General features: G+C 40.9%; 1 protein-coding gene across 3 annotated transcripts in view; it reads left to right on the top strand.

Annotated features, from left to right (window-relative positions):
• CORIN (corin, serine peptidase) overlaps window positions 1-18,683 on the top strand; it is a 206,567-nt gene that overhangs the window by 145,616 nt on the left and 42,268 nt on the right. For 2 of the 3 annotated variants that reach the window (XM_036333055.1, XM_036333075.1), the window contains exons 10-12: window positions 5,924-6,031; window positions 14,271-14,502; window positions 18,251-18,396. In XM_036333055.1, coding sequence (XP_036188948.1) covers window positions 5,924-6,031; window positions 14,271-14,502; window positions 18,251-18,396 — 486 coding nt within the window. The remainder of the gene's footprint in view (window positions 1-5,923; window positions 6,032-14,270; window positions 14,503-18,250; window positions 18,397-18,683) is intronic. The other variant, XM_036333065.1, reaches the window with a different exon arrangement.

Genomic DNA, 18,683 nt, shown 5'->3' with positions numbered 1-18,683 from the left:
TGGGAGCTTATATTTTTCTAAGAATATGTCCATTTCATCTAGGTTGTCCATTTTGTTGGAATAGAGTTGTTCATAGTATTTTTTTCATAATCGTTTGTATTTCTGTGGGATTGGTTGTTATTTCACCTCTTTCATTTCTGACTTTGTTTATTTGGGTCCTCTCTCTTTGCTTCTTGGTGAGCCTAGCTAGAGGTTCATCAATCTTGTTTATCCTTTCAAAGAACCAGCTCTTGGTTTTGTTGATTTTTTTTATTGTTTTTTTGGTCTATATGTCGTTTATCTCCGCTCTGATCTTTCTTTCCTTCCTTCTGCTTATGCTGGGCTTTTCTTGTTGCTCTCTTTCTAACTCTTTGAGTTGTAGGGTTAGATAATTTATTACCATTGTTTCTTATTTTTTGAGGCAGGCCTGTAAAGCTATGAAATTCCCTCTCAAGACTGCTTTCACTGTGTCCCAATGTGTTTTCATTGTCGTTTTTGCCATGATGCTGTTTATTACTTCTTTGATCTCTCTGGTAACCCAGTCATTGTTTAATAGCATGCTATTTAGTCTCCATGAGTTTGATTTTTTTGGATTGTTTTTATTGTAGTTGATTTCTAGTTTTATGCCATTGTGATCTGAGATGGTGCTTGATATGAGTTCTTGAATTTGGAGAGACTTTGCCTGTGACCCAATATATGGTCTATCTTTGAAAATGACCCATGTGCACTTGAGAAGAATGTATATTCTGTAGCTTTGGGGTGAAATGTTCTGAAGATGTCAATTAATTCCATCTGATTAGTGCATCATTTAGGATTGATGTTTCTTTGCTGGTTTTTGTTTAGAGGATTTGTCCAATGGTGATAATGGGTTACTAAAGTCCCCTACTATGACTGTATTACTATCAATCTCTCCCTTGATATCCTCCAGAAGTTTTTTATATATTTAGGTGCTCCTGTACTGGGTGCGTATATGTTTACCAGAGTTATATTTTCTCGTTGAATTGCTCCCTTTAGTATTATGAAGTGACCTTCCTTATCTCTTGTTATGGCCTTCACTTTGAGATATAATTTGTCAGATATAAGTATTGCTACCCCAGCTTTTTTCTCATTTCCAGTCGCCCGAAAAATCTTTTTCCATCCCTTCACCATCAGTCTGTGTGAGTCCTTTTTTCTGAGGTGAGTTTCCTGTAGACAGCAGATAAATGGGTCATGTTTCCTTATCCACTCAGCTACCCTATGTCTTTTGATTGGGGCATTTAATCCATTTACATTTGAAGTTATTATTGATAGGTACTTGTTTGTCACCATTTTTATTCTTTACCCCTGTGTTCCTTCTTCATTTCCTATTTCTTCTTTTTACAGCAGACCCTTTAGCATTTCTTGCATTCCTGGTTTGGTGGTAATAAACTCCCTTAGTCCTTTTTTGTCTGTGAAGCTCCTGATTTCACCCTCAATTTTGATTGATAGCCTTGCTGGGTACAGTATTCTTGGATTCAGACCCTTCCTTTGCATGAATTTGTATATTTCATTCCATTCCTTCTTGCTTGACGTGTTTCTGTTGAGAAATCAGTCACTAGTTTGATGGGGGATCCTTTGTAGGTAACTTTCTGTCTCTCTCTGGCCGCTTTTAAGATACTTTGTCATTGGTGTTTGCCAATTTAATTATAATGTGCCTTGGTGTAGGTCTTTTGGGGTTCGTTTTGTTTGAGACTCTGTGAGCTTCTTGGATTTGTGTGAGTTTTTTCTTCCTTATACCAGGGAAGTTTTTTGTCATTATTTTTTCAAACATATTTTCTATTCCTTGCTCAGTTTCCTCTCCTTCTGGCACCCCTAGTATGCAGATGTTGTCTCGTTTCCTCTTTTCCCAAAGTTCCCTTAGGCTCTCCTCCTGTTTTTTTAACTTTTTTTTTTCCTAGATGCTTCTCTGCTTGGGTGGTCCTCTGCTTCTTCTAGTCTACTGTTGATGCTTTCTATTGGGTTCTTTATAGCAGTGATGTCATTTTTCATTTCTTTTTGGTTCATCTTCATTTCCTCTTGTTCTTACACATATTGTTGAATTTGTCTTCCATTCTTTTCAGCCACCTTATGACCATTTCTCTGAATTCTTTCTCTGACATATTGCTTGCCTCCTTTTTGTTTACTTCCTTTTCTGGTGATGCCTCCTTATCTTTCATTTGCGGGCTGTTTCTTTGTCTGCCCATGATCTCTCTTCTCCGGGTGTCTGATTATGTAGCTCTCTCTCTCTCCATCCAGCACTGCGCGTAATTCTCCAAACGTCTCTTCCGCACGTCCTTTTTCCCCTGGCACTAAGCAGCTGGCACACTGGTAAAATCCGAGGCTGCTTTTTTGAGCTCAGTCCAGCTATGGGATGATTTTTAGAGTTCCCTTCTTCCAGCAGCCCTGCAGATCCCCTTCCACCATTGCGGATCACACTGACCCCAACAGCCGCGGACTTTGTAGGGTGCAGACTTCCCCTGTGTGCGTTTCTCTCTCCAACCTGGATTGCAGAGCTCACCTTTCCCTAGCCGAAATCTGACCTTTCCGTGAGGAGGAGCAGGGCTTGTCCCAGTCCATGTATTCTTGCTGCTTAAGATCCGGTGATCCTGGGTTCATAGCTGGTCCCTGGGTGCCGTGATTGCAGGGTCCCAGGATGTATACGCTTCTGATAACAGCCACTCTCCCCTTCAAGACGGCATGGTCTCCATGGCAGAGCTGGCTGCAGCGGGAGAGATTTCCTTAAACACACTTTAAAAGGAGTCTGATCTCCATCTGTGAAACTCAAAGAGAAAACATAAATCGAATGAATTGGTTTTCAAAATGTGACCATTTTTGTCAAAAAAGGAGGTTTCATGCTGATCATTTTAAGCCCCAGTTTATGTAGAAGCGTCTCTCACCACAGGCTGGTAAGTATATTTCTGGACTTAAAAATCAATATCTTTATGTCCTAGTGACCTTGCCATTGACCTTCATAGCCTGGTTAAGAATATGGTTGTTGCCGCCCAGCTGCCTGGTTCAAACCCAGCTGTGTTACCCACTATCTGGTTGACTTTAGGCCAGTTACTTTACCCCTGATGTCTCAGTTTCCATGTCTGTAAACTTGGAATAATGATGACATCACTACTGACATGTAGTGAGAACTCAATTAATATTTGCTATTATTACATGGCCTTTATGTTGAAGCATGTCTCTGCTGTGTATATCTATCCCAGCTAATAAGATTGGTCACCTGTAGCTAAATTAGTTTGTCATAATGAATAAATCATTAGAATAGCTTTAATGAAAAAAGCATTTGAGACATAAAGGGAGAGCCTTTTCATCACAGATGTATTACATTAAAAGATACATAAGCAGCACTAAGTTTTTAACAATTTAAAAATTCAGAAGGAAATCCTTTTCCACAACCACAAACCTCTCTTTGGGTCAAGTTGTTCTTCCTTCCTACATAATTCAACTCTGCTTGAAATCATATTGGATTCTTCACTACACAAGGGCAGGATTTGTCAATTGTTTTCTTAGAAGTGTGAGATGTAAGAAAGTCACAAGATAAAATGGGTCAAAAAGTAAAATTTTAGCATCTTTATATTATTTACTCTAATGAATTCAACTTAAGAAATGTGTATTGTGGGGTTAATATGTGGTCAACCACTGGGAATTTAGAGGCAAGTAAAACAGCTTTCAGGCCCCAAGCAGGGGGGAGAGACAAAATACCAATAATTAGGCATGTCAGTGTCTACCCAGGAAGTGAAATTGCCATGGGGAAAGGCAGGTGCTAGGAGACCTTACATGGGATGATGTCCTGGCAAAGGGCCCCAGGGAAGCTTCCCTGAGGAAGAGATATTGGAACTAAGATTTGAAGAATGAGTGGAGTTAACAAAGGAGCATGGGACTGGGGAAAGCATTTCAGACACAGGGAGCCTCTTGGCCGAAAGTCCCAATGAGGGAAGGGGCGGGGCTTGCTTAAGGTGCTGGGACTGGGACTGTCCACTGCATTAGAGGGTGAGCAGGAAGAGGAGCTCACAGCTGCAGGAGAATTGTCAGCAGTGACGGCAGGCTGGTTCTGCCTGACAGGGCTGGGGAGGGGAGCAGGGACCCCTTCTCCCAGCACTTGGGCCCCATTGAAAATGGAGGCCTTCACAACCCCCAGGTGGGCTCTCTGCCTTCCTGTCTAGTCTCCCAAGGCTCCAGTGACTCCAGCCTCTGCACGTGCCTACCCCAGGTCTTTGCATATTCCTCTGTCTGCGTGGGAAACCCATCCTTCCCTCTTATCCTAACTTGCCCCATCTTCCTGAAGAACTCCTTTGAGAGGCTTTCCCCTTCCTGCCCTTGTTTGGGTCCCTTATATGTACTTCCAGCAAAGTAATGATCACATAGCATTGTAAGGTTCTGTTCATGATGGCATCCCTAATTAGAGCATAAACTGTCATCGTTTTTATCTTTTAATGCTCAGTGCCTTGTCACATAAATTTGTCATGTAGCAGGCACTCATAGACTGAACTAATGAATGCATGTTGTCTTATGAAATTTCTTTAAGAGACTAAACACGTGGAAATTAGCCTGGCTAGCCTTGCATTTTTTTTTTTTTTTACTCTACTGACATAAAAAATAGGGAAAGAATGACATCTCTGCAAGGCTATGATATATTGTACATTAATGGTACTTGTAAAGGAGAAAGAGTCCAGTATAATAAAAATTGTCTGAGAATCTATGTATATAAAAGCCTAAGTGACTATTAGGACCAAATGACCGAAACAACCGGATGACCGGCTGGTTGCTATGACCCAGATCTTGCTGCTGAGGCCCTGACAGCCCCGAATCTGGTTTACCTGTACCCCGGACCCAGACAGGAGGGAGGAGGGAGCCCGATTCCTCATGGAATCAGCCATTGGTTAGCTTGCTGCTGGGGCCAACCTCCCATAATCCCTCCCCCCAGCTGGCCAACCCCCCACCCCCACCATCGACCCCAATCGCTGGCCAGGCTGAGGGACCCCACCCGTGCATGAATTAGTGCACCAGGCCTCTAGTTATAGATAAGAATGACTGTGTGTGTCCACATCCTATCATTTATACTTTAAAATGCCTTGAAAGAGTCTCTAGATTCCAGATGATGTTTCTGAGAGTAACTGAGTATAACAGAGGAGAGGTGGAAAGAGAATGGGCAGTAATTTATTATCTTATCCATTTAATCTACCAATGACCAGGAAATCAATGGGAAAACCAGTTTCCTCTCTACATACCTTAAGGAAAAGCCATTAGGTTGATGTTACTGTGGTCATTCATTTGGGAACTATAAACCCAATTCTCAGGTCATCATGGCGTGGCCAGTATTGCTTTCCAAGGACACACAGAAAATAGGGGTAACAGCTCTACAGGACTTGTACCCTGATCGTGTCCTTATTGTGTTGGTGCTCATGCCCTACTTATTATTGGGAAAAATGTTTTCTTTTAAAAGGAAGACTAGAGTTGGGAGCAAATGAGTCTTTAAAATAATATCATTTAAAATTCACAATTTCAGGATCTTTATATTGGTCTCTCCTTAAATTTTATTTTGTAATCAAATATATGCACCCATGTAAATATAAAACACTATCTTTTCTTTTCTTTTCTTTTTTCTTTTCTTTTCTTTTCTTTTCTTTTTTCATTAAAAGCAACAACTACGTGTGTGTGTGTGTGTGTGTGTGTGTGTGTGTGTGTGTGTGTGTTTGATAGGTTGCCTCTTATTTCCTCATTCCTACAGAATCCTTTTGAAATAATTGTGTCATATTTAGTTGCCAGGAAAACTAATCCAGAAAGAATCTACTCAACATGTGTTCAATATTCTTGGAGACACTGGAAGGAAATTAAAGTTGTGTCATTCCTCAGCTCCACCAGACGGCCTCGATCCTTTAGATCCCAGCGTCAGGAACTTACAAATGATGAAAGCGAATGTACCTTTCCCCCTCTGTAGGTCAGACTCCATGTCAAGAAGGCGGCCAAACATGCCTCTACAATTCCTGCATTGATTCATGTGCTGGTAGCTCTCGTTGTGACCCCAACACCAGTCTGAATAACTGTAGTAAGTACAGCAGCTGACAAATGCAATCCCCGTGGCAGGATGTGCATTCGGCTTTGTTCTTTCCCGTTGACATTTGAAATGCTGAAGTCTGGGATCCCTCCAAAAATATATGTATCTATTTTCTTTTTCTTTTTTCTTTTTTTTTTAAAGCTTGCATGTGGTAGCAGAAGAGAAACAGAATGGTCTTAATGAACTGAAATCAGAAACAACTGTGTCGTTGTGAATGGGCTATAAATCCGCATCGCTTAATATCATTACCATTACTTTCAACTCAGCGTTAGCTCCTATGTATTATTTTCTTGGCTCCATCTGCAGGCAGATGCTATTTTTCTTCCCTTTGAAAGTTTAGTTTCAAAAATGGAAACTTTATCCGAGAAGCAAATGTGATGTTCATCTGTATAGCCGCATGAAACTTTGGCTGTCTGTTCTTTTAATAAAATTTATTCTCACCTTTCCAGGAACTCTTGCAGCCAGTATGTTAATGATTTGGTGGCGATGTAACAGCTCCAAATGGTGTGAATAGGGGGCTCTCTATACCTGGCTTTCAGGAGGAAGGATTATTAGGGGAGGTAGAATGGGTAGTGGAGGGCTGTGTAGATTCTCACTAGAAATTGAAAATGAATCAGAAAGACTCTGACTCTGATACTTCTTTCACTTTTCATAATTAATTTTTGGTCTCACCTTCAATATGGAGCTTGAAATTAAAAGCAGGTCTGTCACTTTGAGTTGATAAGAAGATGACTTTTTTAAAAAAAGATATATTTTTATTGATTTCAGAGAGAGAGAGAGAGAGAGAGAGAGAGAGAGAGAGAGAGAGAGAGAGAAACATCAATGATGAAAGAGAATCATTGATTGGCTGCCCCCTGCACTCCCCACACTGGGAATCGAGCCCACAACCTGGGCATGTGCCCTTGACCGGGAGTCCAACCTCGATCTCCTGGTTCACAGGTCGATGCTCAACCACTGAGCAACACCAGCCGGGCAAGGTGACTTTTTTAGCACATACCCTCGCCATTGAGGTCCACGGGAAGCTGGGAGGTTGACAGGGTTATGGGTTTGAGTCCTTGGATTTGCTGCAGTTTTAGGGTTCTAGTTTTACTTGGTGACCTTTCTGGGTCAATATGGAGCTTTCTGGTCAATCTGGGGCTGCCCTGTAACCATTGGGGAGTCTCCAGGGGTGAAAACATTGGGAAGGAATTCGAGGAAGGCAGCCACTGACAACCCAGCTGACAGGACTTTTTATTTTCATGAGCACTTAACTGGCTGAGACACAATACCCAGCCCTCCTCCACTTCCCAGGTGAGAGAACAGTGCAGATAGATAGCAGTCTGACTACTAAGACCCACTGCTGTTTACTCACTCTACACTGATTCAAGTGTGTGTGTGTGTGTGTGTGTGTGTGTACATGCATGTGTGTATGTATGTGCACATATATGTGTGTGCACACTCATGTGTGTGTATATATATATATATTCTGGATCCATCGTTTCACTTTGGTTATCTCCCAACCTGCTCCAGAACTTTTCCAGAATTATTTAGTTACTTCACCTTGAACTTGAGATGAGTAATTTTAAACAGTGACAGTGTCATCTCAAAGACATATACGTATTATTAAAGTTTTGGGAGTTGTCTGATATGGGATGTCACTATTAGACTCAAAAAAGTCAAAAGAACTGTGTTAGCCTGTGTCAAATTTTGGTGAAGAATATTTTATCCTATTTTCTCTCTATTTGAAATGTTCCAAGATTTAAATCTGTTATCTATCAAAAAAAGAAGTAGAAAGGACACTAGATGACTCTGATTTATACATTTAACCAACATTTACAGCATGTGCACAATGGTCCAGGCCCTGGGATGGACACTGGGCATGTTAGTGGTGAAGAAGCAGCATGATTGCTACCTTCCTGCAGGTCACTTTCCAGGGTGGGAGAGCACACTGCCACCTTCCCACTCATATATACCACTTTGGTCTCTCTCTTTTTAATTTTTTAAAAATATATATATATTTTACTTGATTTCAGAGAGGTAGGGAGAGGGAAAGAGAGATAGAAACATCGATTATAAGAGCGACTCATTGATCAATTGTCTCCTGCATGACCCTCACTGGGGATCGAGCCACAACCTGGGCATATGTCCTGCCAGGGAATCAACCATGACCTTCTCGTTCAAAGGTCAACGCTCAACCACTGATCCTTGCTGGCTGGACTTGTTTCTCTTTATATTCTTCAGATACACTCAGTTTCCCCAGTGTCTCACTGTCTCACTGTCTCATCACTTCTTCACGCACAATAGATCTCCTGCCCAGTTTGCCCATATATAGTCAGCACTGACATCCCTTCTTCTGAGTGGCAGGCACTGGGCTAGTCACTGGTCCCACTCCTGCAGTGTATATGTAGTGAATATGCCTCACCTCCAGTTTAGAGCAAAGATATTAGTCCTTATTTTTCAAAGAGCTTCAGGATCATAGCCGTGTGCTTGGTTTTCTGTAAAGATGGACTGGTAACATCTCCTCTTGGAAAACTGTGTGCACGTGAAATGTGACTGCTTGAAGATCCTTATGTGTAGGGAGATATAATTACTTAGATTCTGAGTCAGGACTGCACAGAACTCTTTCTCTGGCTCCTTCCAGTGGAGAATATGAATTTTGAGAATGTGAATATTCTGTCTGCTGGGGTCAGTGTCTTACTGGACTTCTAGTCCTTGAAGACACTGGTTCTTGCCATCCCATAAAATATAACTTTCTAACGGTCCCTGAAGATATACTGGGTGGGACCCAGGCATCAGTATGTTTAAAATTCCCATTTGACTCCAATGCTCAGCCCAGTTGAGAATTATTGATTTAGTGGCCTGCTCATGACTAGGCCACAGAGGTATGTGACATCTCCAAAACTAGCTATGAAAAAGTCTTCGTAATTTTCCAAAAAGGTGTATGACTTATCTCAGATTCCCAGAAATGACTACAATGAGAAGCAAGCCTATAGAATAGTCAATGAACATATATTCATAGCCCATGGATACAGACAACAATGTGGTTAGGACCAGAGGGAGGTAAGGGCAGGGCCTGGGTGGAGGAGGGCACAAGAGAGGAAATGGGGGACATCTGCAAAAATTTCAACAATAAAAACAAAAATCTATAAACTACATCTCTGATGACATTGTGTACTGATAGGCTTGAAGTATCACAGTATCACCACATATACTCATAGTCCAGAATCCTTAACATCTTTGGGCCCTTCTGGGAGGCAAAATACAGAACAACACAGACATATCCTTTGTCTGGCGTGGAGGGACTAATTATCCGTCTGCTTTGTAATGTGCAGTCCAGACATCTGGGGGAGCCTGGGACAGAGCAGCTCTTGGGCACTAGTCTCTCTCTGCTCTCGGCTCCCTTGATCACTGTGGCTGCTTGCCTCAGGGGCTCTCCCAAACTGTCCACTGTGTTCCATCAACCACTAGTTCTACATGCATTCTTTTCTTCAACACCAAGACCTAGAATAATTTTCCAAGGTCTATGCATTTTCTGCCCTCTCTTTGCCCTCTCTAGTTGGAAGGAATAAATGACATGGTGTGTGGCAAAAAGCCAAACACCACAATGGCTGGGAACTTCAGTCCTTGCAAGCAAATAGGAGATGAGAGGAATGAGCTCTTTGTGAGAGCATCCCCAACCAGTCAGTAAAAAATGAATGATTGAATTAGAATATTACTATTTGTGATGCAGTGATTGAATGGGTCAAGGCATTGAGCATCTACGTCTGCAGATGTCACACAAAAAGAGGACGTGTGCCCTCTGATGAAAGAACCCAGCAGCACCTTCTGCCAAGGGATGACTCCCAACCAAGCCTCTCTATTTGTATTCAATTATCAGTGCTCAGGAAACAGGGAAGGCAGTGCAATGTGTTCAACTGCACCAAGACTGTGTAAGCAGCAAAATCTGGCACATTCTAAGGCCCGATCCCTGGGTTCTTCAGTAGTTAAAGCTATAAGGAAAAATAAAGGCATGGAGGGGGAACCCAGATATTATAAGATACTTAAAAGACAAGTTAAAAAAATAATAACTCAGGTAGTGCATACTTATGTAATCTATACTAATAAAAGCTTAGGTGGCCCTCGTGCCCTTGCATGACACCATCATGTCATCACAAGATGGCCGCCCCATGTCATCACAAGATGGTGGACCCCACGTCATCACAAGATGGCCACCCCCATGTTGTCACAAGATGGCCACTACAAGATGGCTGCCACAAGATGGCCAGCAGGGGAGGGTAGTTGGGGGTGATTGGGCTGGCAGGGGAGGGAAGTTGGGGGTGATCAGACCAGCAGGGGAGCAGTTAAGCGTCAATCAGGCCGGCAGGGGAGTGGTTAGGAGCCAGCATTCCCAGATTGTAAGAGGGATGTCCAACTGCCAAGGAGTTCCAGATTGGAGAGGGTGCAGGCCGAGCTGAGGAACACCCCCCCTATTGCATGAATTTTATGCACCAGGCCTCTAGTAAAACTATAAAAAAGAACAAGGAAGTGATAACTCTGGTACCCAGTAGTTACATTGGGGGGAGCAGAGAAGGTTGATATAAGACATATACATAGGAAGGGGATGCTCGGCAAAGTTCAATTTCTTGAACTTGATGGAAGTTACAAGGGCGTCCACCTTATAATAACTCATCATGCTATTAAAAATAATAATGTACATATGTTGAATCATTATGTTCTACACCTGAAACTAATATAATATGTGTATTATATCTCAAAAACAATAAGGATAGCAATAGCGTTTGAAGCAAGGATAAATCATGGAATATTATATATGCCAGTGGGTGTTGAAAAGTGACATTTTCTCATGTAAATAACCATCATTTAGTACATGATTTCCAGGAGCTTCAGAGTATTTCCTCACAAGGATATAACATCGTTTGGTTAACAATCCCGTCTTTGTGGTGAGTTTAATAAATCTTGTTTCAGACTTTGAAAGGTCAAATACTACTGAGACTCCATCAGGATCATTTTCTTTTCCCAACAGATATTCCTGAAATCTCATTTAGGTTCAGGTTACTGTGCTAGGCACTGTGTCGCTCACATTGGAAATGGTGCTGTGGCATTTGAGCATCCTCACATGTTTGTGACTCGGTTGCCCTCTAGTGGCTATTGCAACTCTGGCTAGGGAGTGAGTCTAATGCAATAAAGAAACTTATTGGTATCATATATCATAGAATTTGAGGCTGACAGATATCATGAGAATTTCTTTTGCTTAGTACTCCATGAAGAATGCATTATGAAAGAATAAATCACAAGATTCAGTCAATCTTACAACATTCAATAAAAGTCTCTAGAATAATAAATGATAATAACTTAATCCATTCATCCCCCTCAGTTCTGAAACACTTAAAGGTTAAATCTTATCCCAGATCAAAAGCAGTAAGTTCTCCATACATCTAAAGGGAAAAAAGTTATTCATGTGACATTGCTATTAATCAACTAAATGAAATGCACTAATAAAAAGTTAAAACTTGGTAGGGTGGTAGGGGAGCAGAGAGAAAGGAAAGACATGTAAGAAAAAAGAGACTGCGATACTGCATAAAAGTCTGTGTGGATGATCCCATTTTTGTGGAACTATAATTTTAAAATTAGAAAAAATATAGAGTTGAGCTTCATCCACTGACTTGGAAATGGTCATGATAAATAATTAAACAACAAAAAGTTGAAGAGTAATAGGAATAGTGCAATTCTACTATGGCAAAAACGAGCACATGCTCTGTCTTTGTGTGTAAAGTCTTGTATGCATAGATATGAGCAGTGGAAAGCAAGGAAGGCTTCAGACTCATCTGAGGGTTTGAGAGAAAGTGAGAGAACAGGGAGTGGGAGATGATGAACTTTTTACTTTATGCATCTTTGTATTGTTTTATTGTTAAGAGGAACATTCGTTTTAAAAATAATCTAAAATAAGAATATGCCAATGTTTCTCCTCTTTCGTAAATCAAAGGAAATGAACAACTGAACCAACCTCATACTCTCTCTGTTTCTTTTTTCAATTATAGTTTACATTCAATATTATTTTGTATGAGTGTCAGCTGTACAGCATAGTGATTAGACAAACATACACTTTACATAGTGTTCTCCCTGATAGTTCCAGTACCCACCTGGCACCATACACAATTATTACAATATTATCGACTATATTTCCTATGCTGTACTACCCTCCCTATTTCTTTCTCTTCTCTCCACCCTGTACTCATCCTTAAGATTTTGTTACATCTTCCCATGTAAACTGAGAGTATGTTACACTTTGTCTGAACAGCTTTTCAGCTGGCCAATGCCAGGCTTCTTATCAGCATAATCCCTGTGAAGCCCTCAGATTCTTTAACATGTGGTCCTGGAGCTGTCTTAGTATTTCACCCCAGTTTTCATTACCAATCTATTAGTGCGCATACCACTTCCTAGTCAAATAACTACATTTAATTGGAATACTTACTGTTAATCAGGCATGGAGTCTTCAGTCAGCTTGGGCCAATCCTAGGAAGATACTCATTTGATTATCCTCTCATCTCGGGTATGTCTACTATGGACAGAGAGGGAGGAGGGGTCCTTTCTACCGCATCCCCCAAACCTGCCCAAACCCCTGTGAGGCGTCCTGAGCCTCCCTTGCTCCACCTCGTCTCTCTGGGCTCCTTGCCACCGTCCCAGCGGCTCACGTTCTGCTACAGCTGCCAGCATGTGTGTCTTCCTGTGAAGAGTGTGGAGTGTCTCAATGGTGGGGACGAAACTTGTTATTATTTTTATATATTTAGTGCCTAGGATAGTTCCCGACACTTTCTCCTCCTTTCCTTCCTTCCTTCCTTCCTTCCTTCCTTCCTTCCTTCCTTCCTTCCTTCCTTCCTTCCTTCCTTCCTTCCTTCCTTCCTCCCCCCCCTCCCCCTTCCTTCCGGCACTGTCCTTGGTGCTGACTTTGAGATTAATGTGTGTAGTCTCATTTCTCAAAACCATCCATGGGGAGGGGGGTGCGAATAGTAAAGAATACAGCAGAATTTGTAATATCTTATTCAATAAAGGGGTGGGGAAGAAAAGAATACAGCAGAATTTGTAATACCTTATTCAATAAAGGGGGGGGAAGAATACAGCAGAGGAAAATGCAGTAGCCGTGCTGGAGGTGCTATGGCTCTCAGCAGAAACTCAGTCTGGGAGTGGGAAGTCTTCCTGGAAGATGCGACTTGTGAGTCCTGCAGACTAAGGAGGAGTCGCTTGGTGGGGAGGATGGGAAAGGATTATTCCAGGCAGTGGGTACTCTATGTACTGGCAGCTGGAACTGCGACTGCATTTGAGTGGTGACTACAAGTATGCCAAGCAAAGAAAGGGGTAAGAGAGGAGCCAACAGGGCTCACAAAGGCATTCACTTCTTAAAATATCTGGTGTTGCCAATACTGCTGACCAGATAGTCGTAGGCAATGAGCCTGCAAAGTCAGGGTGTCATTGGAGTGTGAAATAGCATTGGATGCCAACCTAATGGGTTCGGATTTTATCTCATTGGAAATGATAGCTAACAGATCTCGGGCTCCTCTGCCCCTGAATCTCATAGCTTTAATATATACATTTTTTTAATTGATTTCAGAGAGGAAGGGAAAGGGAGAAAGAGATAGAAGCATCAATGATGAGAGAATTATCAATGAGCTGCCTCCTGCACGCCCCCCACTTGGGATCAAGCCAGCAACCCGAGCGTGTACCCTGGCTGGGAATCACACCGTGACCTCCTGGTTTGTGGGTCGATACTCAACCACTGAACCACACCAGCTGGGCTTGTAGCTTTATATTTAAATCCATTAATCAACAATGAAATGTAGAAACATTGTTTAATGCCCACTTTAGTCAAATTCGTTGTTTTTTTTTATGGCTATAAAGATGATGAGGAACATATAAGTTTAGAAGTCATAAATTGAAGAAGAAAACAAAGTGAGTAAAAGAATCATGAAAAAGATCCACTTTCAGATAAGTTGAACCAAAGGGAAAAATGAGAAAGACTTTCTAAATCATGTGTGCTGGGCACTGTGTTAGCAGCCACACACACAGAAATGAATCTTGGTTTGGCACTTTATTAACCAAATTACTTAATTTTCTATAGCAGTGTTATATGTTGCTTGTATTCTAGTCTTAGCTACTTTAAAGAGAAAGTAGACTTCAAAATTTTGTAAGTTTTAAAGAAACAGTTACATATGCAAAATTAATATATGTATGTGTCTGTTCATGTGTTTCTTGGCAGGTCAATGTGAACCAATTACCTTGGAACTCTGCATGAATTTGCCCTACAACTATACACATTACCCAAATTACTTTGGCCACAGGACTCAGAAGGAAGCATCCATCAGCTGGGAGTCCTCTCTTTTCCCTGCACTTGTTCAAACCAACTGTTACAAATATCTCATGTTCTTTGCCTGCACCATCTTGGTACCGAAATGTGATATGAATACAAGCCAACGTATCCCCCCTTGCAGGTAACACAGTGGGGTCTCTCCTATTACCTCAAACATCCTCATTTTCCCTTGGGGAGAACTGAAGGAAGGAAGACTTAGTCCGAGTTTAGACGAAGTGCGTATCTTGCCAAGGAGCTCTGTATTTAACAAATTACATATTTAAGAGGTAAGGAAGCAGGAATTAGAAAATGAATAATTGAATAAGAATTCATTCCTGAATGAGGGAGGTATAAAGTGCCTTTCATAATAGTTTCTGTACTTCAATCAAATAATATTACATGTGTGTCATTTTGGTTGATCAAGAAGTGTTTTGAAAGATGTGAGTTAGCAGAAGACCAGGTGTATCTGCCTCTTTCCCTGCAGCAACGCTGTGTTAAAAATGCTGCTTTTAAATATATATAATGATTTCAGAGAGGAAGGGAGAAGGAGAGAGAGATAGAAACATCAGTGATGAGAGAGAATCATTATTTGGCTGCCTCTTGCACACCCCCCATTGGGGATCAAGCCTGCAACCCAGGCATGTGACTGGAATTGAACCATGACCTGGTTCATAGGTCAACACTCAACCGCTGAGCCACAATGGCCGGGTTAAAATGCTGCCTTCTTGTAGCACTTAGAGGTTAGCTATGTTACACCAGGAGTGGCCTGAAAGGGACCTAATGCCGGCTTCACAGGCTGGACAGGTGATGGACATTGCTGACAATTTCCTACCTGCTTGAGTTAAATAAGGGACAACATTTCAAGAGTGCAGCTTGGACTTAAGATATGAATGATATCTATGGGTTAAGAGCGTTGCTATGGAGTCCACTGTCTGATCAAGTTCTGGCTCTTCTCACCCTGGTGTATAGCCTGAAACTGGTTCCTCAGGTTCTCCCAGCCTCAGTTTCTGTATCCTGTATCACTGGATAGTGATGGTGGTTTTGAGATGAAATGAAAGTGCATAAATGCAACGTGCTGCTCATTGATTGTAAGAACATAGAGCACAATGCCCCGATGATAGGGCACGAGCACAGCTGCTTAGCACAGTGTGGTCCCTCTTCTATGCCAGGTGTTAGGGGCTGTAGTCAGAGATCATGCATTTAGGAGTCAGCTATCTTGGAGGTGGGTGGCTGCTCTCCCCAGTGCTGGTTTCCATCAAAGGGTGAATCTACAGATGTGCCTGTCTCCATGTGAGTGGTAACTATGGAAACCATATGTTGAGATCAGAAGTCACTTAGAAGCTTAAGAAAAAGCAATAATGACAATATGGTGGACAGATGGAAACGCAATAAATTATATACTGAATATCAGATGGATGACAAGGTAGGGGCACCTACAGAGTAGGGCAGGAAACAATAAAATTGCAGAATGACTTGAGGAACTGAACAATTCATACCAATAGAGTAAAACTTACTGTTGGTTTGTGCACACATAATTCTGAAAATTTCTGTTAAATGCCTTTTGAAGTGCCACTAATAAACTACCTACCAATTTTATTCTACGGATTTCTAAATCTTATTTCCTTTTTGCTGGGCAAGGTCAATGATAGTGAATAATTGCTTTTAATAGTACTTAACAAATTCTTGTGTTTGACTTTCTTTTCATATGTATGTAAAAATTTCCTTAGTGCAGTATTCTCTGGGACAAATTTACACTCACATATAATTTATAATTTTAGGCTTAAATTTCATATCAAAATGCCTAAGATGAGGCTGATCCTGAGACATTTTGCTGAACTTCTTTTAGATACTTTAGTTCTGTTTCTTGGGTTTACACATACACATACATCTTTCATTTTCGGTGAATTTTACATTTTGATATTTATTTAGGTGATAAAATTTTTACATTATAACAAGAATAATATCCTAAAATTCATGAAGTAATACATAGTTGCTTTTGTCAAGCCTGTTTATTTTAAAATTAGTTTTTAATTATGAATCAGAAAAATCTAACATTCTCAAGCCCTTACTTTCACTAAATACCTTAAGGTACTTCGCCATCTCATCCTCAATATCACCTTCTGAGGGAGACCCCTGCCATCAGGTCTGTGGTTTTGGCTCAGCACCACACAGCTAGGGATGAGGACAGCGCCCCCTGCAGTTTCCATGCTGTGTGTTGTACTATTTCCATTTTATAGAAAAAAAAGGAAATGATAGAGTCAAGCACTACACAGTCTTTCATATAAGTTAGGTATTATGTGAATAATTTAAAGTATCAGCAGCAACCAATTTATATACACTTTTTATAAATCTGCAACAAACTGTTCAATCCAACAGGCAGTTATCGAACACTAATTGAACTTCCTGTTTTTGCAAAACGGATGTGGGAACGCCATGGATTTGTCTCTTCCCCGCCCCACCACCACCACATTCCTCTGCTAAACCAGCAAGGAGTTATACTATGTCTTGTCCAGACTTAAAAATCTAGACAGAGCTTTATCTGCAACTTCCTGATTCAATTGCTAACCATTCCCTACCTTGTTGAAATTAACTTACAGTTTAAAGTTTGAGACTTTTGACAAATAAGAATGTATTTAAAAGGAAATAAGAAATTTACCCAAAAGCTTACTTTAGTTGTGTCTGTTTAAAAAAAAATTATTTAACTAATTTCTTGGTGATATATTGAGGCAAAACCATGTCCCACCCCATCCCTCAATAGGAAGTAAAGGAAGTAAAGGCATCTTTCATGAGACATGTTGATACCTCAGGTAAATAATATTCTGGGTACAAATGAGAACACAAATGAAAGCACCTAGCACAATGCTTAGTATATATTTTCTTTCAAAAGAAAAAACACACAAAAACCCCAAAAAACTTTATTTTAACCAACTTGAACTCAATATAGAGAGTTTGGGAGAGGTGCCAGCTTTTCAACAATATTGGTCTACGTGGAAGGAAGGAAGGGATGAATGCCGTAGGTAAGCCAGGTGGACCCATGAAATGACTCACACAGCTGGTCACCAGAGGGAGAGAACGCTGAGGCTGAGGGTGTTGTAGAGATGCCATGACCGTTGGTGGGAGACTATCCACACTGATATTGGGGACTTCCCAGCTCAGAACAAAAATGTTGGAGAATGTGTCTGTCAAAAAAAAAAAGGAGGGAAAATGAGAAGGGACTCTGTGTCCTGGATGGTTAGTGTACAGACTCACAACTAGGAGACAAACAGGTCCTGGAGAGCTAGTGCACAGTCTAGTGAACATAGACAAAAATATTGCACTGTAGTCAAACTCACAGAGAGTCTAGATCTTAAGTAGTCCAACCCCAAAAAGAACTGATAATTGTGTGATAGGGGTGCCAACTATAGCTCCAACAGCGATTTTATTACAATACATAAACATATCAAATCAACATGTTTTTCTTGTTAAATTACACAACGTTACATTAAATGAAACACAGACAATATTTCTATTTCTGCAGTGAAGTTTCTTTTGGTGAAAGGATGCTGCTGGGAGGTACTCCCTTTGTAGAGCTATTATTTGTTTTGGTTTCCCAAATACCTATTATGTGCAAGTGCCTCCATATACAGGGGCAGGCAAAAGTAGGCTCACAGTTGTGCGAATGGAAAATAATACAATGATTAATAAATAACAGTACAAGAATAAACTCTGTTTCACATACAACTGTACACCTACCTTTTCCACCCCTGTATATTGATACATATGCACACCAAATATATACACCACACACAGAGACACACCCACAGAGCATTAAAACCCAAAACAGATTCCCAACATACATCTCAGGTGTAGTTATTCCTGCCTCTACTGTTTTGTCTTCCTTGCTCTTTCAGAGCTCTGTGTGAACACTCCAAAGAACGCTGCGAGTCTGTTCTTGGGATCGTGGGCCTACAGTGGCCTGAAGACACAGATTGCAACCAGTTTCCCCAGGAAAATTCGGACAATCAAACCTGCCTAATGCCTGACGAAGACGTGGAAGGTTAATTTATAAATTAATTTCTGTGGGGTATCTAATATGGATGAACATATTAGCTCCTTTTTTGAAGTCTCTCTGTTGCTATTATATATATATATTTAGTTGCCACTCAGGCTTTATAGGGCAGTGAATTGCTTTGAAAATTGATTGCTTTGAAGAATTTGGTACTCATTTGTTAGACATGGTCTTTATTTTAAAAATGAATTGCAGAGATGAATTTAATAATACAAATATTTATTTTAACCACACTTAACTCACAGAGCCCATTACATATGGATGCTGCTCTTATT

The sequence above is a fragment of the Myotis myotis genome, unplaced genomic scaffold (assembly GCF_014108235.1).
Source record: "Myotis myotis isolate mMyoMyo1 unplaced genomic scaffold, mMyoMyo1.p scaffold_m19_p_1, whole genome shotgun sequence".
In the NCBI taxonomy this organism is placed as follows: domain Eukaryota; kingdom Metazoa; phylum Chordata; class Mammalia; order Chiroptera; family Vespertilionidae; genus Myotis; species Myotis myotis.
The sequence above is the reverse complement of the archived record's forward strand: the minus strand, read 5'-3'. Positions and strand labels throughout refer to the sequence as shown.